Source organism: Ooceraea biroi, chromosome 11 (assembly GCF_003672135.1).
Source record: "Ooceraea biroi isolate clonal line C1 chromosome 11, Obir_v5.4, whole genome shotgun sequence".
Taxonomy (NCBI): domain Eukaryota; kingdom Metazoa; phylum Arthropoda; class Insecta; order Hymenoptera; family Formicidae; genus Ooceraea; species Ooceraea biroi.
The window spans coordinates 4,417,141-4,443,029 of NC_039516.1; the positions used below are offsets into that span (position 1 = coordinate 4,417,141).

Below are 25,889 nucleotides of genomic sequence, written 5' to 3' on the forward strand. Positions count from 1 at the left end.
ATTATTCGCCACTCGCTAAAAATCATTCGCAGCGAAAAATTCGCTGCATGAAAAGGCACCTTTAGTGGGAGAAAGGAGAGCGAGAATTGTACTAGATTATCGAACAGCTGTAGCTGAAGGAAATGTCCCTAGATCTGCCATTGAGCCTCCATTGAATGCTTTTCGGAACGTCACAAGGGTTCTCGTTTTCTTCTCGTGTTGGCGGCAGTGCGCGCGGATGGTAGCTGCGTTTGCGACGCGAGTGATGCGAGGGTGGTGTATAACGAGATTGGTTATGACATTCGCGTGAGTTTTGAAAAGGGCGAGGCACAAAGGAAGGATTACGTGTCGGGATTGACCCAATTCAAATTGAATCCGTATGACTCATCCGCGGACGCGTTGATGCAGGGATCGACGAGATAGTGCGTTTTCGAGACAGTGGAATATACGTGCGCGCACGTGTTGTTTCCCCATAATTTTGTTGCTGTGGTTTTATCAGGGAAAATTCGCGGTGAATCGCGCGTAGTAATAGTTTTGCAGAATTGTGAGACAAATAATCGGCACGTGTGCTTTTGTAACGTGCATGGAAAACGGTTGATCATTTTATAACAATTATCATGGAAACTGTTAAACATCTGTGGAATGTCAATCAATTCATGACGAAGCTGAAGACTCCACTGACCGCAGAACTACAAACGTGTTACATGTAATCCCTTATTCCTTTCGCTCCTTTTTTATATGTTATATATATATATTGTTTAATGTAACAGTTACTGGATTATTTTATAATATTAAACATTAAAGATATTTGTTTTAGTTAATAGGAAAGTACTGATAGTGTGTGTGTGTATATATATATATATATATATATATATATAAAATACTTTAATTTGCAGGAAAAAATGCAGAAACCTCAGCAGAGTTGTAGAATTACCAAAACAAAATTTTGGACCATCAGTCATGTGTCCACATTGCGGCTCACTGTGGAGCACCGTGGATCATCAAGTCCGAATAGCACATGGTAGAAAGATGTCTAAATCGGTGAAGAAGATTGTGCGGCGCATGAATGAAAATGACGGAGAGACTCCGAAAGTCTGTGCCTCTCTGGCAAAGAAATCTATAAAAAATGAAAAGAACAAATTGGTTATTAAGTGTTCCTTTTGCTCGAAGAAGACGGAGCTGCCATTTGAAAAGAAAACCCGACTGAAACCACCCAGATTGAATGATTCTGAGGCAAATACAGTACAAAGTAGTAGTAAGAAGAAGAAGAAGAAGAAATCTAAAGACAAATTTGCTGGTTTAAAAATTCCAATTTCTACACCCGAACCACAATTGAACAAGAAAGATGATGATAAAACATCTACGAAAATACCTGTAATCGCACCTAAAGTAAACAAAACGTTACCTACTATCACGAATAAATCTAAGAAATTGAATATACAGCGATTAAAGCAAATCGTAGAACATAGTACGACTACGCCTAAGAAAAGGAGTAGCTTACACAGTTTTCTAGCAGAATTAAAATGAAAATAAAGGTAGAATTAAATTATCGACTTTCTAATTTGATAGATGTATAGGCATACATACGTCGTAAATATTTCTACAACAATATACACAGTGATAGTTTTTAATAAATTATTGAAAATAAAGCAAAATGCTTCATAAAAATGTAAATGATAATTTCAGATTTGAAAATTTAAGGTCGTACTTTTTACGTTAAAGCCAGTCCTTTATTTCATGTTTAATTGATAACTCCTGAATCTAAATTCTTGCTTTTTTATAGCACCTAAAAAGATGGAGAAGCAGATATTCATTAATACAATAGTTTTCTTGATTAAAATCATCTATTTCTTGAAAAAACTGTTATATAAAGCAGAAATAAATACACATTTTCAAACATTAATTATAATATGTTCCCTACTGATAATTATTTCATCCATTATTAAAGAAAACTCGATTATAGTAGATCTTTGGTTGCGTTAACAAGTAGAACACATTGAAATGAACATTATTCCTTCTCGCGATATCTCAATCGTGAATAAAACCCTGAATTTACGTATAAAACTTATATAAAAAAGATCAATTTTGACGGTTCGGAGAGATAATACCGTGTTGCATTGCTTGTTCCATATATATATGTGTGTGTACGTGGTCCTACATTATTTTCACTTATGTGTAGCTTACGCGATTCATACAAGTAAAATAAATACTATATAATACGCTCTATCACTTAATGGCTTCAGGTGCACGCGTCTTTTTCTTCGAGACACTCCTCCGCGGTCACTCCAGTGGAATCTGCTGCTTTACGACCTGCAACAACGGAGCATGCTTTATGCACACCGAAGTTACAGAATTTTAATGCATTCCCGCGGCACATACTACACTCGTACACCTTATTCACTTCGATATGCGCATAAAAAAGTCAACTCACAGAGGATGGGAGAATCGTTATTTACGCGGAGAGACTCGGCGAACGACCGCGCGAATCTACGATGTCGGGATAACGCCGAGCGCTAAATCTTTATTTCGGTCCTCAACAGCGCACACGAGCAGAATCCAATAGAATAGATTTTAAATTTTGATTTCAACTCAGAATTACTATCATTGATACATTAAATATCAGGAATTCATAAGCCATTTTTGCAAACCAGTTATGTCTAATTCTGACGAATTTATAATAAATGTTATATAGAAATCGTTAGTGCTTTCTATTTTTTTCCCAAATCGGCTGCACGGTAAAGCATGCAAAGCATGCGATAATAATATTCCGAGACATTGGCATACAAACGTAGGTGCGGCCGCTCGACGGTGTCACTCACGCGGCAATCTATTCACTTTTACGGTTTTCGGCTGGAAAGTCTCGTGCACGCAGGAATTCTACTTTCATGCAACTGCTGTTAATACGGTCAGTGGGTCGCGGCAGGAGAGCAGCGAAGAGAAGAGAACGATCGAGAGAACCGGTGAAGAACGAGGTGGCGGCCAGCGAAGAAGAAGAAGAAGAAGAGAGGAGGAGGAATCGTGTTAGTCACCTGAATGCACGCCTCGAGATAATCCCGCTCGGACATTTCCTGGTCCTTCGCAGGGGGAACTTTTCCCCGTCGGCGCAGCTCTTGCTTGGCGTCGTTCAAGTCAAAGATCATCACAGGGTCCAACTTGCCCTTGAGCACCAGGCCCGCCAAGTACTCAATGTAGTGCTGCCTGCGGGGGAAAAGCACCCAGATTTTAGTCAGGCTCATGCGGCCACCCTCACGCCTTTACCTCGACCAGGTCGTTCCTGTAATGCTCCGGGTCGCGCCCGTACCAATTAGGGGGTAGTTTCAGTCCGGCGCGCCGTGTGCACGTTTCGAGATCGTCCACGTTTAGCAAGGACAGCGGTTCCAGCTGCGTCACGCGGATCTTTCGTACTAGATACTCGATGTAATGAATCCTGGCGGATACACGGAGGATCTCTCGTTAGCGATCTGACTTGGGACGGGTGGACGGGCTCCGTTGCTCGAGATCGCCTTCGAGAACACCCGGAATCGCTTCGAAATTGGGAGCGACCTCGCCAATAGGCGTGCACGTGAGCGAAATTCTAAGCGTCGCAGCTCAGTGAACGCGCCGCGAATGTATCGCTCGAGATTCCCTTTCGCGAAGCAAGGGAATCGATTTTGATTTTGCGGAATTACTGAGGTAACTTAATATTACACACGTGGCTGTTTTCCGATAGACGAGCTTGACTTATTTGTAAAAAGAGAAGGATACTTTAATATCTTGTTATACTAGTCAAAAAGTTTTAAGAATTCCAAGTGACATAAATAATATTTATAATTTATGGTAACGAAAAACGGAAACGGCTCATATAGTACAGAAACTTGCAATAGCGTTATTGTTGGAAGCTTCTGTGCTGTACGGAAATACTTTCATCTTTCTACAAAAACGATATTGCCTTTTAATTTTCTCAAAACGATTTTTTAGATTTACAAATTATTAATTTATATTATAAATTTATCATAATTACAAGTAAGGTTTTGGTACCGCGAATGTATTGCGTGAATCTTACCTGCACAGACCGGCGTGGCCCTCGACGACATCGGAATTGCACACTGTGTCCACAACCCCGGTCGGCGTCTCCTTCTGCAGTTGCACTTTGCACTTGCGTTCTCTGATCGGGCCCTTGGTGTCGTAATCAATGCCATTTTCTCGCAGTAATTGCTGCAGCTGCGCGGGTTCCTTGTCACGAAGATAGAACAGGCAATTGCGCGGGTGATGGGCGTGCAGGCCCAGCTTGGCGCAATAAGGGCTAACCGTGCACTTTGCCCCCATCATGAAGGCCTTGCCGCAACCACAGCAAAACTCATATTTACACTGGCTGCACGTGAAATGCATGCAACCTATGAAAATTCATGAACTTCTTTTAGTGGACCTCGAAAAATATTTGTGTCTGTGTGATATGCATATCGAATAATACATAAAGAAAAAATATCTCTTCGCACATTCGATTCATATTCGAGATTCAGTGAAAGCAACACGATATTAAAACGTAAAATTAATATTCGGAATCATTCACTCAATCTCTCCTGCATTATTTTTGTGTTGATAATTGCACTGATAACTGCACGCGTTATTTTTTAATTCGAGCCTGCGATCTTTATTTAATAACGATTTTACTTAAAAATTATATTGAATATGGTGCAGAAAAGGAAGAATATTATCAATAAGCGTTCTCGCAATTTAAAAAATAGATTATTAATTGCTCTAGAAAATACTATTTTGGTGAAAAGTTTTCACGAGGTAAAAGTTTGAAAATTATAACAGAGAAGTGCAATGATCACATACATCAAATTGTGTATGCAGAAAAGTCGGAAAGAGAGACACTCTATTATTACCTCCTCGGGACAGAGAGTAACGGAACTTGCACTTAGGGCAGTCGATGCCATTATCAGCCAGATGCTTGGCCAAACCCGCGGCTTGATTGTCGGGATCGTTTTCATCTTTCCATGCGGCAAACTTTTCACATGAAATTCCTTCGTGCTGCTTCTCCCACTGCAAAGAAAGACGAGATGTAATTAGAATATAAATGATTACTTGTTCAACATAAATTCGATGTCTCACGTACCGGCTTTCGACAAAAGGCGCAAGTAACAGATCGACAATCGGGGCAGATTAAACGCTTCTGATCGGGATCAGCGTAAAATCCACTTGAACACTAAAAAATACAATACATTATTCCTTTCGTAGTGTTCTCAGTTGAAAGATCGCAATTACACAACGATTATCGTTACCTGAATGCACCATTTAAAATTCGGATCTTGCATCAGGGTCCGATCTCGCAGCTTCCTCTGGAAGAGCTCGTGGATCGGCGGATCCAGCAGGGTTTTTAATTGAATGTCCAAGTTGCTGAAATATTCGAGTACCTCGTCCTCGCTCGCATCCTTGAGATTAGGCTCCTTGCAATATGGGCATACGGCGTCCGTGATGTTTCTGTCGCTGATCTGGATAGTGAAGTAATTCTTGGCACATTCGTTGCAGCAGCGATGCACGCACTTCAGCATAGACACCATCTAAAGTTCATAAAATATCGTCGAATTCACCAATTCAGATTATTGCACGGCTTGGTCCATCAATAATTTTTATGCAAAATAATTGGCAAAATAACTGGTCAAATACAAGTAGGAATGAAATAAAAAGAATATTATGAATAAGCGTTCTCGTAAGTTAAAAAGTAGATTATTAATTATCCCAGAGGATACTATTCTGACGAAAAAGTTCATCGAAAGCCGTGGTTTCTTTTCTCATAACTAAGCAAAAACTTGTGAACTTTTCAGAGATTTTTTAATTTTTCCTCTTTCGGCGACAATCGGACACTCACTTGACTCATTGCGAAACGACCGGTACATAACTCGCACTCCTGTTGCAGGAAGGCAAGCGCCGCTTCCACGCTGGAACACTCTTTTGCGGCCTGAAGTGCTTCAGCGTCTCCGAACTTGAGAGCCAGCAAACTAGCGGCTACCTCGGCCTCATCGTAATTCGCCGCTCGACCCTCCGCCAAGAGACGACGCGCTATCCTCTGCACACGTGACGAACATAATATTACTCCAACATCGACGCGTATAATTACGAGATATTGTCTAAAAAGAGGATCTCCTAGTTTCATCAGTGAAATTCGATCAAAGATGAGAAACTTCGGATTTTCGTCGATCACTGATTCATCTGTCAGTGCGAACATGGAATACTTATGAGTCTATACGTCTAATTTTACATCTCGGGTACAGAGATGTAAACTTTTTAAAAATGAGATTATAAACCTTCTCTTTCTTTCCGGTTATTCGACGTTATCTAATCCTCGAAGATTATCGAGTAAGAATAATTAACTTATACTATTGAATCAATCATTAGAGCATCGACGCTACTCGATGATTAGAAATTGATTTAATGGCTAATAATATTTTGAGGATAAGGAGGTTCATATCTCTATCATGCATTAGAAGAGTTGGACCGCGCCAACGTCTAGAAACGAGCTCGGTTTTCTTTACACATTCACGAGGGATATGTGAAATTATGTAGCTTAACATAAAGTGACTGATTTGTAACTGCCTATACATATATAGGATGTCCAAATACTTCACACTTAAAACAGGGATTCACCTCCAGTATAATTTCACCTCATATTTAGTTAGTCATGATGCAATACTTACCTCCTCATTAGTCACACTAATCGTTCGTAAAAGGCCTTAACGTGTCCTAAATTTTTAATGATTAATGCTGTTAAGGTATTAAGGAACATCCGTTCGTCACGTTCGAACATTACGTTTCCCACCGGTCTCGTGGCATTTCGAGCGGTTTGTAGACATTGGCTCGCCAACGCGCTAGGGAAGGTCGGTTCTTGGCAACTCGTGCGTTCGCGAAGATTGCGTTTTTGGCAAATGACGCGTCTACAAGGGATCATGTCACTTGGCAACTCTCTGGCGTCTACTGACCTCCCGCTCCGTTTTGGGAGATCCTTGTCTCTTGCGCTCGATGCTTGCCACCCTCTCGGTATTTTCCTCGCCCTCGAACCGACGGATGCAACTGGCTACGAGGGAAAATCGTTTCTTGGGCGCTCTCGCCCGATCCACCCCCTTTAACGGGTCGTCCCTCTCGACTTTGACCTCTTTACTTCCCGTACTCGCCCTTCGGCCTACCTTCGCACTTTTAGCGCTCGTAACTTTCAAGCTCGGCTTCATCGCGTTGTTCTGCGCCGTCGTTTGATCCTTTCCTTTGATTTCGTTTGCATCCTCAGGTTTCATCTCGTTCTTCTTTGAGTCGTTCGCTCTTGATTGAGCGCCTTCCTCGGATCCTGCGCTCTGCTCGGACTTTGTTGAAGACATTATCGCTGGATCTGTCACAACGGTATCAGAATCCGAGGTTACAGGCTTCCGAGGAACTTCTAATGTCCTTTCATTGGTTTCCGCGATCATTTCCGGCTGATTTGCTAATTTAGCTTCCTCCGAAGGTTTCGAATCATCTATTTCATCTTCTTGCGCGATTTCAGGATTGCTTTCCGTTCTGTTCAAGGTTGCTTCGGTATCGCTCGTTTTGTCACGAGTTACATCGGTTTCTTTATCAGCGGCATCGAGTTGCTCCGAAATTTCGGATTGTTCGCTTGTTTGCTCTTCTTCGGATAGTTCCTCGTACGTATCTTCCTCCGCCGAATCTTCGAGCTCGCACGACGCAGTTGCCCGTTTCTCATCCATCGAATCTTCGGACGATACGGAATGATCGTGGCTTTCTGTTTCATACGAGTAAGTGACATCCTCGCTTTCTTCGGACTCGCTACGGTGATGGTCTTCTTCGGACTCCGATATTTCGGACCTTATCTCATTCAGCGTTTTCTCCAACAACAATTCTGCGTCCGTGAGCTCTTCGACGGAATTGCATTCCGAATTATGATCAGAAAGACACTTCGCCGTTCCCGTGTCTTCACTCACCTCGGAATATTCGGAATCGGAACTGGGAGTGTCCGAGCTTTCCTCGAGCGCGTTTTCGATTTCCAATTGTTTGCCAAAATTCGCGGATGGATCGTCGTGCGTCGAATTCGGCGCCTGCAAATTTTCGTTTAGCGTCGATTCCGATTCCGTTGACTCAACTTTCGAAAGCTCCTCGGTTTCTTCCTGCCTTTTGATAGTCTCTTCAGCATGATCTTCTTTCAAAATTTGCTGGTCTCTCATATTTTCGGTAATTGCAATTGTTTTGACGTTATCTACGGATCTAATTCGATTCACCTTTGCATTATTTTCGAAGTCAATTTTTCGTACACTCAACGAATTTGATTTGGAGCTAATTTTTTCTTGGATCTTTGACGTTAATTTTGGAATCGCTGACGCTACTGGCAATTTAGTTGATTTACTTTTTGTTGATAACGAATTGTTTAAATTTATTTTGCAAGAATTTGGTGGAATAATATCCGTCGATTGCGCAACTTTCCGGTGCACTAAAACGGGTATTTTTGATGGTAAAAATGTTTTGAGCTCTTTATTTCTCTCTATTAAGGATGTTTTGGTTAATATTTTATTATCTTTCGAAATTTCAGTATTATGACCTATGGCTGTTTCAATTTCTGTTTTATCCGATTCTTCCATTTTAGTATTTTTCTGATTATCTGATTTTTTATTTGGGGTATTTTCAGTTATTTTATTTCTAGACTGTTCAATTTTGCTATTTTCGGGATTTTTCGAAATACTACGATTACAGTTTTTGGTAATAAACGGTTTAACTTCTTGTTCACGATTAGACGCGTTATCAATTTTTAATATAATTTTTGCGCCAAACGTGGAAACATTTTTATGATTATTTATTTTGAGACCTTCGATTTTCTGCACACTGGTGATGCCTAACGATTGTTTAGTAAATTTGTCTGTTACTTTGGCATTTAATTTGTTTTTATTGTTTGTTCTGTCATTTGCGGCACATGTGAACTTTACTGGTTCTTTAATTCGCGATTCATTGTTCGATATTGCTCGACCCGATTTTTTCGTAATTTCGCTGGCCGTTGCTTTGGCTTTCGTGACGGTTGTATTATTCGGACTTGTACTTTTCTGCGCTAGATTTTTTGCCGGTATACTAGTTGATTTTCTTATTACTTTAACGGGAGATCTCCTTCGGACGATCTTTTTAACAGGCGATCTGGATCGGTGTTTTACGACGGGTTTCGCGATTATATTTTTGCGCGGTTGGTTTATTTGTCTCGTATCGTTCTCTATCGACTCGTTATTCGGCAATTTCAACGGTGGTTCAACCGGTTCGTTACGCACGATCGCTGAAATCTGGTTTCCGGGCGAATCGATGTCTTGCGTTTTTTCTATGCTGATTGTATTAATATCTCCGATTTGATTCGTTTCGCGTTCGACATTCGCGGCGACGTTCTTTATCGGCGCGCAATCATTTACCGTCATTAGGGGCGATTCCGATATTTTTATTTCAAAGGTATCAGATATTCCGGGCGTCATGTCGCCGATATTCGCGGTAATAGGATCCGTGTCTTTGCCGATTGATGAAACATTTTTCTTTTCAGTTTGCGACGTGAAGAATATATTAAAATTTTTAAGCGCTTGTAAGATGCTTTTTGTTGTAGAATTTGACATCTGTGCAGTTTCTTTCGCGTCCTCAGATCGAAAAAGCTTTTCGCTTTCGCTAACATGCGAGACGCTTTCGTTCGGATTCGAGGTGAGGGAATTCGATTGTACGGTGGATAAGCTGCTATCCGGCGGATTATTATTGGTATCCGTTAATTCGCACGATTGATCGGGTACATTCACGTCGCAGTGCTTGTTAGTACCTGCAATAGAATTTTCATGTACAACGGACCTCACAGTATTGGAGACATTAACAAATTCTACTTTGCTATTCTCTGAAATTTTAATGTCTTCTGAGGATGCAGGATCGTTCGAGCTATTTGATATTTCAGCACGTGAAGTATCTTCGGGACTGATATCGACTTCGATATCACGTGTGGGCGGGGGTGGCGTCATTTTCGTTTCCGTTTCGCGATCGCGCGCAAGTTTAATTATTTCGTGATTAATTGAAGCGGACAGTTTATCGCGACGCGAATCGTCATTTGGATTCTTTAAAGACGGCGCGTCCGACGTCCGCTTGCTCGCTGAACCGTCAAATTTTCCCATCGGGATGGAAAACGCGGTCTCCCCTTCCTGATCGCGCGAGTCGTTTAAATTCGTCGCAGCTGGAGCGTGCGAGTCCGTTAACGGCGATACGATACTTTCATGGGTTTGTAATTGAGTAATGGGCAAATCGTCGGTCGCGCTTGGCTCAACGGGCACGTTTTCTTTCAACGTGCTTTCATTTTTATCGTCGCTCGCGGGCGTGCGATATGCGACCAAAATTGTCTGCTCCACTTTTTCCGAAACGTGCACCGCATCTCTCGGTACAATCGGCTTTGTATCACTTTTATCGTGACGACGCGATGTCGTTTCGGGATTATCGGGCACTTCGGCGGACGGCGATTTAACGTCGCTGGAGCGTACGGGAGTGTTTGCGAATGATGAGGCTGAAGGAGTTGATGAAATCGACGTGACACCTACGCGAGACGAATCGTTCGAGCTTTGCTCGTTCGGCTTGTTAATATCTGCTCCGTTTGTGGATTTTGCGTTAGTTGCGTTCGTTACTATTTCAGGCGAATGATCAGCGATTGGTTCATGAGTGATTAGGTTCTCTTGCGAGACGTTGGCCGCTGTTATCAATTGCATTGGTGAAACAGCATTCTCCGCGTTAGAATCGCTTATTGGGTCAGATGAAGTTTTATCTCGCGATTCTGAATCGCTATTCAGAATCGGCTCGATGCTTTTGATAATGGCATCAGCGGGAAGCTGCTCATTGTGCGCGGAAGAGTTCCTCGCTTCCTTTGACAATGATGACACGTTGGTCAGTGTGTTGCTAGGTGCGACTGCAAGCTCGACAGGTTTCAGAATGATGGACCGATCATGCGTTGTAGACGTCAACGCTGACGATCGCGCGTGGGAGCTGGATGATTCACCTGATGGCGTTTCTTCAATTGATCCTACCGCCACGGCTTCGCCTTTGGATCCCTCTTGATTATCGTTTTTCCTAGGCGTGTCGACTATCTCTAAAGAATTCTTACGCACGTGTGCTTCCTGTGTGGCGTCTGACGCTTCAGCAGTTGGTTGCGCTACTTCGACGCGCGATGCTGCCGCTTCGTTCGTCAGCGTTTCTTCGGCATCGGTAGGAACACCTCCATCCGTTAACTCGAAGTCCGAGGACGTCAGATCCGCGGCTGCGTTGGTCCGCGGGATGTTAGGCTCGTTCGAATCAGTACGTACCGATCTGACATCCCGATGCTGTTGCTTAATATCCGGAACGCTCGATCGGGTCCTCGCCATCCGGGAGTCCGAAATCTTGGCTCCGACGATCCCCTTGCCGATGCTCTTGCCGCTACTCGACTTCTCCGGACCGCTCTCGCGAGGATTCACGTTCTTCTCCGGAAGTGACCGCGATCCAACAGTTTCATCAAGTACCGTTCCGGAAACGGGCTTCTCTTCGTCGTTGCGAGATATAACGTTCGTAATCGCAGACCGTTGCGCAGCGTCGACGTTCTTCGTCTCTCGGAGCGTTTCAGCCTCGGCTTCCATGCTGCGTAAAGCGTTCAGTCGGTTCATCAGCTGGACGTTGGGACTCGCGCTGGCGTCATTCTCCTCCGGTCTGATGGGTGACAGCATTTGCATCGCTGTTATGAAGGGCGTCAGGAATTGCTCGGGCAGCGATTTCACGGCGGTTAGCAGAGCCTCCACCGCTACGACGCGCGGCTCGTCGTTCTGCCTGGGGATTTCTGCCGGAGGAAGCTGATCGGACGGCGTCTGTGCAGGAACATCCTTCTCGTGAGTTTCCCGCGTCACATCCGACACGTCGACGATCGAAGACTCGTGCCGCGACGGCCCTTGCTGCTCCGATATATCGGTCCGTCGCGAAGCACTCGAGCCCTGAAGAGCCTCGCTCAATTCCGCGGACTTCCCAACTTCGACGAGCGACCCGTTGTTCCCCGTCGCGGCAGTCCGTGCTCGTCGTTCCGCTATATTAGGTAATCCAGGAGTACTCGAAGTTTCCGGCCCAACTGGAGAGGATCGACCTGGTTCCGCGTTCGCTGTGTCGAGCACAGAACTTCCGTGCGACAAGGATACTTCACTCTTGCCATTATTCAGCGATGATCTTTCAGGTGCCTTCGGTGGTGGTGAGTTCTGGATGATCTCTTGCGCTGCTGCAGTCTCATCGATCGGTGTTGTCACGGTATCATCGTGCATTTTATTTTTCCTCGCCTGCGTTTGCGTCACCTCGACGTTTTCGTTGTTCTCGCTCTTTCGTTCTCCTGGTTTCGGGAGATCAGATTCGACAATCGATTGTACGATGACTCGTTCTCCAGCAGTCGTCAGCATATCTCCGATCGAATGGTTGACATTATCATTTTTTGAAGACTGCTCGGGCGCGAGCGAGTTTATCGCGTTTTCTCTCGTGAGATCGTTGATGATCGTGTTCGCGGGGATTTCGGTAGGCAACGCGGCATCGTCTACTTGGTCCAGGCCTTCGGACGGCTTCGTAACGTTCAATGAGTCCCGCGAATCTACGCTCGCTCGTATCTGCCGCGTGACAAGCTCGCTCGGCTCCGCTACGTCGAGCGCTTGTTGTACGGCCCTTGGGACCAGATTTGCATCGATTAGAACAGTGCTACTATCATCGTCAGAGCGTTCGTACAGATTATCAGACTTATTATTACCCAGTTTGTTCGGGGGATCTTTCTCGTGTCGCCAGTTATCGGTCAGTTCTCTGAGGGCCGCCAGTTGCTTTTGAAAGTCGGCTTGCAACGCGACGAAATGATCAACGATTGGTGGCATTACCTGCTTCCGCGCCTCTGTATCGGACACATTAGGGGCTCGTTCCATCAGAACCCCCGTCCCACCACCGACCGCACCCGCTGCGTCTGCAACAAAAAGCCGGTGTATGATCGATGATCTTTATTTCTACTTCCTCGAATAAGGAATTATCGTGTAAGTTTCATATAAATTAAATGTAATTCGTATGTATTAGGAGTGTGATTTAGTTTTGAGGGTTTTGCAACAGATGGCTGTAGTGTCAGTTTGTTCCAATAGCTGTTTCCGATAACTGTTGTTTCTTACAGTCTTGACATTATCCATGACATTTAGTAGCATTATGGCAATAGATGCAATAACAGTCGTGTTTATATCATCGTAAAAATGCAACTTCCGAAACAGCATTTTCGACATGCGTTGCTTTTGTTTTTTAATCAAAACAAAACTGCGACTGAGAGTTATAGAATTCTTGTGGAAACTTATGGTGATTCTGCTCCATCAATTAAGACGTGTGAATACTGGTTTAGACGCTTTAAAAATGGTGATACTGATGTGAAGGACAAAGAACGCTCGGGACAACCAAGAAAGCTTGAAAATGCAGATTTGCAAACATTATTGAACGAAAGTCCAACACAATCCACTTCAGAACTTGCCAGAGCATTAAATGTTGATCGTACAACAGTTACCAAACATTTACATGAAATGGGAAAAATTCAGAAGGAAGGGAAATGGGTTCGACATGAATTATCGGAAAGTGCCATTGCGAACCGGTTGAACATTTGCATTTCGTTGATCGCCAGGCAAAAAAAGAAGAGTCTTTTGTCTCGGATTGTTACTGGGGATGAAAAATGGATCTATTTTGATAATCCCAAACGCAGAAAATCACGGGTGGATCCAGGCGAACCATCAACATCCACTCCGAGACGCAATATTCACGGTTCAAAAGTAATGCTCTGTATTTGGTGGGATAGTGTACTATGAGCTGTTAAATCCGCATGAGACTGTCACGGCTGATCGTTATCGACACCAATTGTACAAGTTGAAGCAAGCAGTGGACCAAAAACGAGCACCAATTGCGAGTAAACGACGGAAAGTGATTCTTCTTCGTGACAACGCTCGACCTGACGTTGCGTTATCAGTGAAAGAAACACTATTAGAGCTTGAATGGCAAGTCTTACCGCACCCCGCGTATTCTCCGGACATTGCTCCATGCGATTATTATTTGTTCCGGTCGATGCAACACGCTTTAGAGGATACACACTTTCATAATTTGGAAGAAGTGCGAAAATTCGTCGACGAATGGATCAACTGAAAAGACGAGTCATTTTATCGTGGTGGAATCGATCTCTTGCCAGAAAGATGGGAAAAAGTTATAGAAAACGAAGGAAAATATTTTGATTAAGGTATTCATTCATTATCATATTTAAATACATGCGTTTTTGAGCAAAAAAACCCTCAAAACTAAATCACACCCCTAATACATAAAGAAAAATTAAGTTTTCCTAATTATAAATTGCACATATACGCACAATTTTGTAATTAAAAGTTAATATTAGAAAATAAAAAAAAGAAATGTAAGATATGTTTGCTGTATAAATTAATATCACACAATATATAGATCAATATTGAGAGAATATTGGAAACTATTGCAAAACCACTTTAATAGCCGAGGTAGCGAAAGCGTTCACTGACCTCCATGCGGTGCAGCCTCGTCGTTCTCCACCCCGACCGGAGGACCCCAGATCCTCATTAAAAAGGGCTTGAGCTGATTCTTCTGCAGCTCGAGCAAAGTGGCGTCCTCGACACCGGCGTTATTATCAAGCGCCCTGATAACATCTTCGAGCGTAAAATTACCCTTCGCCATAATTTGCTGGCACTACAAACAGTAACAACTCAATAACAAATCAATATTAATTGGGGCAATATCTATCGGTCGACGCTGGTTTCCTACATACTTTCTGCTGTCTGCGTTGAACAGCCAACGCGAGAGCTTTCCACATGTCGCCTTTGACCGATCGTAAAGCCTCCCTCGCCTCGGCCGGCGAGAGGACGCCGATGCTGTTCTCCTTCATCTCCTTGCCCTGCGCAGTCACCAGGACTTGCACCGTCTCCACGAGATGCGGCCACTGCGTCTTCAGCCACTCGATGGGATTCGGTGCACTCTGTGCCAGCGCGACCTGAACATCGTCGGTCGTAAATCCCTGCCTCTCGGCCTCTCGCAGGAGCTCCACTATCTCAAGTCCCTGTCGCGTCAACGTGGAAACCTGCTGGCCGGAACTGGGACCTGCCTCCGTATACCTCGGTTGACTGGGCTCCTGAAATGCAGAAGCATATCTGCCGTTGGCGATCGAGTGGTCTCACTGGCAGCGAAGACGCGAGATTGCATAATCAGTCGTGGATGGCGTTACTTATGGCAATCTACATCGCTAGTCACAATCGCAGAGGTTCCGCCGTCACGGATTATCTTTAGTCGTGCGCTGTTAAGTGCGTGTCTAGATTAATGCTGGCGCTAATTGCAGCTGTAAACGTACATTACGTGATAAGCGTGACATACACATGTAATACATACATACGTACAACATGTAAACGAATAAAATGCCTATTTAAGCGGTCTGGCAGTGCTAAAAAAGTAAACATCAAAAATAAGATCCTGCCTACGTTCACACCGAGGCTAATTATTGCGGCGGTCGGGTTAAAGGTGACGAGGTGTGCCACGGCAAACCCGCGAGACGCAGTTCGTAAGCGAGTTTTACCCTGGAACGGTAATAGAGATGGGACGAGTCGATGGAGTTTCTCCTGGTACGTTCCCTGCTCCTCTGCCCGGCCATCAGCTGCTGAAGATACTGTTCCTGGAATGCCCGTGGATACAGATCCGGGCTGTTCGTGAACCTGCTCTGCTCCTGAAACAGACGCTCCGTCTCGTCTTTTTACTGGAACGCGTGAAAAGCTCGGTCGATTGTTACAACGCGAAAACCAGGCGCTTTATTCCTCCAGACGATATTTCGCTATCGATGTGACTCGTGACATCCACAAGCAAGTCTTCTAAGTCTTTATGCAGGTGGTCTCTCTCTTATTGATCATTCTCGGATATTCGTTATTTGTATAATACTATTTCTGGCCATTTACTGTTTTCTTTTGTATTCCTTATTGTATTTTAAAGTAATTTTAAAGTAATAATATTATTATTGTCAAATATATTTTAATTGTGTTTTAATTCAATATTTAATTTTAATGTAATCACTGCCTTTCGCTCACCTCTCCGTCGCTATCATCGTAATACAAGTAACTCTTTGACGTTGCCACCGACGCGGACCTTCCGAGGGTCCCTTTTGCAGGGAGATAGTCGTAGGTCTAAAATATTGTACATCTTATATAAAATTAATCTTTCAAGCATGATTAGTCTTTTTTCATGCATAATCGCATTTGCACTTATAAAATTGCAATCGTGAGTAATTATTTGAAGTCTTACTTGAGTTGAGATGCTCTGCGGCGGAGGAGACGTTCCCGTAGATACGGAATGACTCTTCAAAAGTTTTCCTCGAGGCTTTTCGTCGCGTGACATCGTGCTCGAATCTACCTTGATGGTATCCGCAGTCGAGGAAGAAGTTAACGTTGAAGCTGGTGCCTCCGATGACAATTCCTCACTAGCCGATGATGTCACGTTGGTCGATTCCAAAGACGCTTCTTTCGCAGGCATAACTGCAGCTGCGATCGTACTTTCAGAATTTTCTACGGGAGGATCGACTTTTCGAGTTACATCTGTAAATATCACAAAATTTCGTTATATTAATACAAAGAAATTACATTTTGCTTTATAATTGTAATTGTAATTTGGAAAAGATAAATCTTAACTGATCGTTGTGTTGTTAAGTTTCTCCTCGACAAGATTTTCTCATTTATACCATTATTTTCAAGGTCACTCGAATATGTACATTTTTGTAATTTCATTTTAGAAATAAAAAGTACAAAATGAAAATGACGATGAAGTTTAACGCGCAAGAATAAAAATATTATTTTACTTATATTCTTTGTATGAGATACTGTGTTTAATTAGTGTATTTATATAATTGAAATTCATTTTAATTTAATTTAAGTAATTTACTTTTGTAATTACTGATTCCGAGAAGTTATATACAGTTAGTCTTTTAAAACTCGTTATTCGATTGTACTATATAATTTACATACATATGCGTACGCTACAAACAAAATTATTATCAACAAAATTATTAAATCAAAGATATTATTAATGATTTAATACTGTATTAATATTCTATATTGCAGAATTAAAAATTGTAAAATTTTAGTGGACAGCATAAATTCTATAAATAAAACCGTATGGATTTTACTGTTGCGTGTAATTCTTTCATTAATCAAACTAAATAAATCTCCCGCCGCGCCGACGCGTTTCAATCGAGCCAAACGCTTTGGCAGTGATTTCCGTCGATGGTTTGCCTTGGAACAAAGGAACATACGCCAAATGCACGCTCGTGCTTGAAAATCATCGCATCTCTCTTGAATGAATAATAACAGCACCTCAGACATGAACAGTGGATGGCTGAATTTCAAATACGACTATGCATTTGGTCCTGTTGTGTAGCGTAGTATGAAAAACAGTTCTCATGTCTCTTTATTATTCATCCAAGGGAATACATCGAAGGTGGAGAACACAAGTTGTGTGTGGCTCGCGCCGTTTTGAGTAAAAAAAAAGAAAAAAGAAGGAAGAAGAAGAACCCCAGAGAAAGAGGAGAGAAGCACAGAACACAAGTTTTCGTTCGCGTTTCTGGACGGGAGTAGACACGAGGGCAACGGATCGGATACGTCACTTGGACAACTTGGTACCGAAGGAAAAGCTGATTTTGCGCCTCGGTCTACCTTTGTTCCTGACGGATCCGCTGTCGCCACTCTCCTCGCTGTTGGACACCTTCAACAGTTTGGTCCGCTTCTCGAGATCGGGACTTGGATTGCCGAGGACGCTCGATGTTTCCTTCTTGATCGCTTGAGGCTCGATCGAACCGGTCTGATCGTCGTCCAACGTGCTTGGCGGCAGCGCACTGCTCCGCGTCTTGCAGCAGACCACGCAAATGCGATCCTTGATCTTGTTGATGAACGTGCAGTGCTCGCAGGCCCACTCCTCCTTCGGTATCTCCATCGACTCCATTGTCTCGTTGCTCGCGATTTTCTCGGATGACGTACTGGCGCCTTTGATCTTATCCGTCTTCATTGTCTTTGAATCCTCATCCTGAGATTGAGAACTTCGTGCCTGCAGTTGCTTGGTATCAGCGCTGTCTTGTCTTCTCTGCTGAACATCGCTAGTGGTCCGCGCTGAATCCCTGAATCGTTGATCCTTCTCGATCGACCGTTGGCGATCTGCGAGTTGGAGATTACTGATCGATCGTGGTAGATCATGATCCTCGCTGTCCTCGCGTCTTTTTATCGGTATTTCTTTGGAAGGTGTTTTCCTGAGGCTCTGACTGTCGAAGGGTCTGCCGGAGCTACGTTTGAGCCTATCTGGATCGTCGAGAGGGTCTCTTCGTTGGAGGGATTCCCTTTTCGAGAAAGGTTCACGATCTCGCGGGGCATCGTGGATCTGTTGTTCCCTCCTTGATCGTAATTCAGCTTCGTCTTTGCTCGCGCGATCTCTGTTCTCCGAATGTCCTCCTTGCGAAGACTGCCTCTCCAGAAAGCGTCCTCGTTCTCCAGGTGTTCCTTTCGGAGATGCCGCATCACGAGAAGGCGTTCTCCTAATCTGTCCATCGCTCTCAAAAGACGATCTACGAGAATCACGACGAGCGGACGATCGTTCCAGATCGTCCAGCATTATGTCCCTTCGCAGAGACGACGCCCTCCTCAATACGTTCTCCACCTTCTCGAGATGATCATTGGACTGACTCGTTACTTGTGTTCGATTCGACGCGTTCATTCTGCGATCGGAAGACTCGTCATCGGTGCTTCGTCTTCGGCGATCGCGATATGTTCCATTCTGAACGCGATCCAGCCGGGAATCCATCCGCGCAATCGAACGATCGTCATGATTGGAACGCTGACCGGAAGCGACAGTATTGTTCTTCTGAAACTCGTCGTAGCTCCTCGAGGATGTCGAGTATCGTTTGCTGGACGGACTCTCGGACCATTGATCCTCGGCGCTCAGCATTCTCTCCTCGGACATTAATCTTCTGTAATATCAACAATCGAGAATAATCATGAATACCAAAAAAATTCTTTTGCAAAAAACATTAAGATAGAATTAGAAAAAATCAATTGTTCCTATAAAGAATATCAATAAAAGTAAATCACAAATTATAGAAAAAGATGAAAAGAGTTATTTTTATTCTATCTTAGTCTCTTCACTTACTCCCGTCGACTTCTGAGACTTCTGCTGTCGTCGTCGTGATAGCTTCGTTGCCGTATGTTTCTGGATACGCTGCCGCGCCTACTTCGAGATCCTCGCGAAAGTCTGTCGTCCACGTCGGACTCGTCGGAATTTTCTGAACTGGCATCCGATGGTGATCCAGGCGATATTCTCGATCGTGACCGCGAAGCGTAGGACTTCCTGGACTTCAGACTGGGAGCCGGCGACGGTGCTCTCGATCGTCTGCTAGACTTTACGCTCCTGGCTGGACTTTGCGGTCTGGAGAGAGATCCTGGATAATGCGAAGGCAGCATTTGTGCCGAGGGATAGCCCATGGGATATCCCCACATGTTTGGATGATGCAGATTCATGGTGGAGCCTCCCATCGACACGTCCCAAGAGTTCGATGGGTACCACATCATCGGCATGCCACCGGGTCCTAGGTGTGCCATCGATTGCGCCTGAAATAATTTCATGTATAAAAAATATTAGAATCTTTAATTCTAAGACCATCACGATATAATTAAAACCACTATTTTTTATAATAGTATAATTGTATATCATGTACTTAATCTTTCTCTAATTATATGCAGATTTTTACGATAGATATTTAAAAAATAACAAATTTAGTATTATCTAAAATATCTAAATGATACAGAACAAGTCAGAAATAGAAAAATAATACAAGTAATGAAAGGAAAAGTGATGAAAGTAGACTTGATTAAGAATGTGCAAAAATACTTGATGCATTCCCGGATTCCACATATGAGCAGCAGACAAGTCGCAAACACTGGCTGATTGTATCATAGTTCTGGGTGGCGGCGGAGGTGCAAGCGGTGGTGCCTGTTTCGAACTGCCTACGCTGAGCGGTCTTCCGCTGACATTGTCCCTCGAGCTATCAGAGGATGGATGTCGCCGTCTATTCGCATCTTGAGCTCTCATCGCCTCCTGATATTTCTTGTATCTCTCCTGAAAATTTGCAAGTAGTCCTTAGTTGCATACAGATACAGAATACGACAAAAAGATACGTTCACTGTATTATATAATAAGATGCATGAAACGAAGGAAAAAATTATCTTATATACCCCCATATATCTTACAAACTTGAAAGATTTTTTATTCAATTTTTCTGGAAGTAAGGATCACTTTGAACAAATAAACGCTGTCGTACGATACGATTCCTTACCTGCAAAGTGGACATTTTATCGGTTCCGGATCCTGCGTCATTGGACGATGTGTTTAAAGTACTCGTAGATTTTGACACTCTCGTGCTCGGGTCCGATACAGACGACGACGCTGGTTTTGCATTGGAAAAGTTGCGATTCAAGCTCCCAACCTTGTCGAGCAAAGGGAGATGCGCAGATCCTTTGGCTAGCGTCGATTTAGCCTAGGCGCGAAACTTAATTATATATCATAGATAGAAGAAACCACACTCAAAGTGTTATCGCAAAGATTGTGGATGTTTGTTTGCGATATTCTATGATGGCGATATTATTAATGAGGAAAGGAAGGAATCACAAATATGCATGGACGATAAAATTCCTCTAGAAACAGATTCTTCTAAAAAATATTATAAGTGTAACAAAATAAATAAATAAATAAATAAGTATATATAAATAGATCAATCAAAATTTCAGCGCTTAAAAATAATGTGAACAAAAATCTCGTAAATCACACGTCGTTAAATTATTTTCCGCATTATGGCAGGTTGAAGCAGCTGGATAGTCCATCATAATGTATGCTGAAAAGAAATGTGTGAAAACAAGCCAGGATACCTGTACGTTAACGGTACAGAAAGTACGGAGCGGCACGTCGCCAATAAAAGATCGCGCGAGAATGATCGTGTGTTCACCGTGTTCACCGTAATCTGCCATATTCACCATTCCGCAGAAATCCGCGATAAACGATCCGATTACGAGACAATCGGCTCGGCATCACGGCGATGTCGGTACGCGCTGTACTCGTCTTTTCCGCGGCGTCGCGTCAACGACAAGACTGGAAGAGAGAACGGGTATTCAGTGAATACGGCAATCAGTGTTTTGCGGTAACATGGTGTATTGGAAAACAACGACAAGAGTGTACAATCAAATAAATCTGCACGTAGGAATAAGATCTAGATGACAGAACAACATCAACGGGACCAATGAAAGCTTGCGAGGGCAGTGACAGTACTCAGGAACGCTCTCCGCCGCCTCGGTGTGACGTATCGAGCTAAAGCTACACCATTTAAGTTCCAGCCAACAATAACGTCTCGCGAAGATCGAGGGTGTGTCAGCGAACCGATTCGCGCGAGCACTCGGCGCGACGGAGTCGAGGTTTCAGACTCGGCAATTCTGATCGTCTTCGCGATCGTCGCAACGCGTTTGGTTCGCCAAGCAGCACCAAGCTAGCCACAACCCGCGTGGTCTCCATCGAGCTCGAGCGATCACGAAACGGTTCCTGGGGCGTGGAACGCTGGGGAACGTCGACGACAGCATGTGATCGACGACTGGACGATCATTGCCTGGAAGAGAGATTCACAGGCAGTCGAAGGTTTCAGGCCAGAACGCAGCCTACCTGAGTAGTCTTGCGATTTCTTCGCGGCGGCGGCACCGGCGGAGGATGCGGCAGGTTCTCGCCCTTCGGCGGCAAGGGTGGTCTGCTCCTGGTCGCGTTATCGGTCAGGATTCTTCGGCGAATGTGGCCCCTCCGTTTCGGGTGCTTGTGGTTCATGTCGTCGCAGGCCTCGCAATAATTGTCGTTGCACGTGTCGCATCGCGCGAACACGTTCTCGGTGCCGCACAGGGCGCATTTACCAACGTGCGCCTGGATCGGGGGTCTCTGGGCTTGCGGTCGGGTCGGGAACTCGATGATCTCGTAATCGGGGTCACCACAGTCTCCGGAGAGCGACGGTGGTGGGATTTTCGGGGGTGTCGGCGGCCGGCGTTGCTGCTGATCCATTTCCCGCTGTTGCTGCTGCGCCTGTGTCAAAGGAACATATGGTGCACAGATTTTGACATTGTATTTAAACTGATCAATTTTTCTGCACATCGCGAAATTAGTTAAAAAACGTCATAAATGCATTATTTCAAAACATGTTGTGTCAGTCTTTTTATTTTATTTACGATAATTATAAGAGAGAGAGAAAAAGAGAAGAAAGTAAATTGATAATTAATAAACGTAAAAATATGACTAAATTTTTAAATATAAAAAGCGAGAGAGAGAAAACTTACCATCACCCAATGGGGCATAGACCGTGCTATCCGCAACTTGGTGGACGGATTCGAGATGGCCATCGGTCGCCATTTCTCAGCTCCCGGGTTCTGCCAAATAAAAGTAGAATTTTATTAATAGTTTCTTTCGGAACAATAATAGTAACTCGTTTCAGAAATACACGAAAACATGGTGCATCTTCGACGGAACTATTACTCAATATAATATTTCTCACTCGCTGTTTTCGGTGAGTAACATCGTAAATTTGTTCGTAAACATAGTTACTATACTAAAATCTCAAAGCCTAGAAGAATTTTGGCAGTGGTCAACCGCCATAAGAGTGCCAAGTGTAAACTGATGTCGTCGCACTTCAGGTTCGCACGTCTGAGGCCTAAATAATTCCGACGTCATTGTGGTCTAATCGAGAGATTTTTTCAAGTGGCCGTCGTCGCGAGAAAGCGTGACGTCAAGACGGCGATCCGCCTTGCCGGAAGCTGGGGCGGACCGCATCTATTTCTGCGGTCGAGAAAAAGCGTGTTCCGCGTCTAGAAATAAAGCCGACCCGCGTGGCGTGCGACAGTATTTTTTTCGGCGTGGGTGACACCGACGAAGATGTCTCTCCTCCCACGTGAGCTTGTACCGTAACGAATACAAATTTTATTCCGCGATATTTCGGGTCGTGTCTTCGGACGGGACGTAATTAACAGCGGGCAGACGATCTAAATGTATCGGTCTCAAAAATATTCCGATATTGACTTGTTCATAACGAGTCTCTCTCATTTCCGCTTGTCTGAACTTCCTTCCATCGTATCATATTGATTTAATTATATCCACCCAATAACTCGGCGAGGAATTCGATTAAGTACAAATGCAGCCACACAGTGAGTTTTCGCTTGAGGGACGTGGTGAGACGCGAATTAGTTTCTTGAATTAGAGCCGTACGTATCTTTAGAACGTTCACTCTTGTGTTCTTCTTGCAGCGCGAACTTCTTTCGTTTCTATTTCGCGAAAGACTCGCGACTGAATCATCAGAATTCGAGGGGTGTGCGCCAACTACAATTTATAACTTTCTTATTAAGATCGCCGTGATGCAATATTATGAAAGAGAGTAGAATTTAATATTATTAACTAAACAGATGTGTACATTGCAAATAAAAAAAATGTTTCCTTTGCAATCATTTCTGCCCGTTCTTACACAATTCTGTCTCGTGGCGTGACAGGACAAGAAAAGCAGGAAGACAACTGCAAAGCCGAGCGTATATCGCAAAACTATTTCTCGTAGAGACTGAATGCGTCTGCGCGAGTTGGAGAACGTCCAACTTCTGGTTTATCCAAGAGAATTTCGGTCCGCGAACTTCTTTTACGTTCGGACGCGTCTCGCATTTTACTGGCGCTTAGAGCGATGTAGAATTCGAAAAATCGCGACGTGCGATTTCAAGATTCGATTTATATCTTCGTCACACTTCTCATGGGAACGTGCGACGTCGCGGAGCTGATGATAATTAGATAATGGCGAGGCGTGATCCGATAAGGGAAACCTTAAGCCGGAAACGACTGTCACAGTCGTAGCACGGAGTTACAGGTTGCAGATAACGCATACGCGCTAATTCACCAGCGTAACCCCCTTCCGCGTAGTACTAGTGTGAGAAACGAGTTCCGCTTTATCTTTTGTTACGTTATTCCATTAGCCGCTGGTACCCGCATGAAGAAGATGACTGCACGAACGCGACGCTGCAAGACTGGCAATTGCGAGGCGAAGACGTGGCTAGACAGGCGCTATATAATAAATAAATTTCACGTTGCAAAGGTTCAAGATGAAAAAATTCCTCCGCTGATCTTCGTAAAAGAATTTTTGCAGATATTCACTTTGTAATGAATCTCGTTATAATAAAAAATTTTTAAACTATCTTTTGCAAGTAACAAGATCATCTAAATTTTTTACAAAAGCGGACGAACGAAAATATTAGTAGTTGCCTCTCGCAACACGTGCGCGGCTGCGTCATCGGGGTTCTCCGTGCGGCATCAAATGGTGCCTTCAGTCTCATTTCTCAAGTCGAAAAACGTGTTAAAGAATCACCAGCTGCCGCGTGCAATCCGCATTGTATCCCTCAAGCCAAGTTAAACGCGTTATTCCTGCGTGTATTTTCCGCACGCGCTGGCGCGCCGTGCGCACTCCGAGTCGATGCACCATGCGAGATCCGATTTAGATAATCCATGTATCCGCGCGAGGCTGTGACGACACCGTCATGGACCGTGTCGCAAATAGCGTCTCGATCATTGATATTACTCGGCGAAGCACTGATGTCTCGAATGCACTCGCTAGACCCCCGTATACTCCCTCCTCTTTCACATCCTCATTTAAACTACAAGCTGCAAATAGCCGATGCCGCAATATTCCCTAATCATCCGAAACGTGCGGAACCACGATCGATCTGCTAGATCATCCAATCACAAATCCCAGATTCCCAGATTCGTCAATTTTTTATCGTATGAACGGCGCGATTCCCTTTTCTGTGATCAAGCAGAGGACAGATGCGGTCCAATGCTCGTCGATCCGAAATACCATCACACGGGGTGATACCTCCCGTCGCGCAGGCTGCAAATAGCCGTCGCGCGTGCACCAGGGGTCGAACCGCGGCGGAAGATGCACCGGGGGTTGCACCGGACACGGAAATCGCACTCACGTTCATGTGGGACACCTCGGGCGGGGTGGCTCTTCCGGTTTTCCTCGGGGACTGGTCGGCACAGTACTGGGGCCCCGGTGCTGGTTTAGCGGACGGGCGGCCGCGTTGCATCGCCGCCGAAATCTATTTCCGTAACGCCGCGACCGCTGGACCGCTGCCACCCCGTTCCCGTCGGAGAGTCTCCCCGTTCGCGTAAATATATCGCGATGCCGAGCGAGCGTCGTGCGGATCACGCGTTTAGAGATCACTGGCGTCGTCCGAGAAGTCTCGGCGGTGCACAGTGGGCTAAACTCGAAAAAAGCTGGCCAAAAGTAATAACTCGAAAACATGACGTTTTAGAAAAAAATGTTTCAAATAAAAGTTATAGGGTTTTAAATCAGGTATTAGATAATAATACTAGTATGACCGTGAATAGCGTTGCCAAGGTCACGCAAAGGTCACCTTGAATTTTTTAAATGGGAACCTCCAGTTTTCATTAGATATTTTTGTAGCTTACCTCAAGAGCTTTTCAGAACACTATAACAAAGTATTTATCCGTTAAATACTTCGAAGTTATGAAGCTTGAAAGTTACAGTCGCTACCGCGCCGCGTCGTACGTTTCGCGGCATTTAAAAATTTCACGGTGATCTGTACATGATCTTGACAACACTATCAAGGTCATACTAGTATTGCTATGTAATGCTTCACTTAAAAACCTACAACTTTCATTTCAAACATTTTTTACCAAAACGCCAAATTTTCGAGTTATTACGATATGAAAATAAAAATGAAACATCCTGTATATAACGCAAAGGTGTGCGTTGGTGTGCACAATTCAAACGGAAATACTTAGTT

At 44.1% G+C, this 25,889-nt stretch overlaps 2 protein-coding genes across 3 annotated transcripts; one reads left to right on the plus strand and one right to left on the minus strand.

Annotated features, from left to right (window-relative positions):
- Positions 1-189: 189 nt before the first annotated feature.
- LOC105282960 lies at positions 190-2,680 on the plus strand. Its single transcript, XM_011345317.3, has 3 exons — positions 190-685; positions 876-1,514; positions 2,223-2,680. The coding sequence occupies exons 1-2, from the start codon at positions 597-599 to the stop codon at positions 1,504-1,506; spliced, it is 720 nt and encodes a 239-aa protein (XP_011343619.1). The 5' UTR covers positions 190-596; the 3' UTR covers positions 1,507-1,514; positions 2,223-2,680.
- Positions 1,706-25,133, minus strand: LOC105282963 (titin homolog). Of its 2 annotated transcripts, none has more exons than XM_026973664.1 (20): positions 25,056-25,133; positions 22,392-22,481; positions 21,736-22,140; positions 20,366-20,566; positions 19,921-20,148; positions 19,183-19,640; positions 17,703-19,003; positions 16,300-16,589; positions 16,086-16,181; positions 15,584-15,730; positions 14,786-15,145; positions 14,523-14,706; positions 6,939-12,940; positions 5,831-6,028; positions 5,244-5,522; positions 5,078-5,167; positions 4,848-5,004; positions 4,022-4,352; positions 3,238-3,406; positions 1,706-2,289 (listed from the first exon to the last, which is right to left on the minus strand). In XM_026973664.1, the coding sequence occupies exons 1-20, from the start codon at positions 25,059-25,061 to the stop codon at positions 2,260-2,262; spliced, it is 11,022 nt and encodes a 3,673-aa protein (XP_026829465.1). In that variant the 5' UTR covers positions 25,062-25,133; the 3' UTR covers positions 1,706-2,259. The 2 variants fall into 2 exon arrangements, with proteins under 2 accessions (XP_026829465.1, XP_026829466.1); XM_026973665.1 differs by lacking the exon at positions 1,706-2,289 and adding an exon at positions 3,027-3,177.
- Positions 25,134-25,889: the final 756 nt, after the last annotated feature.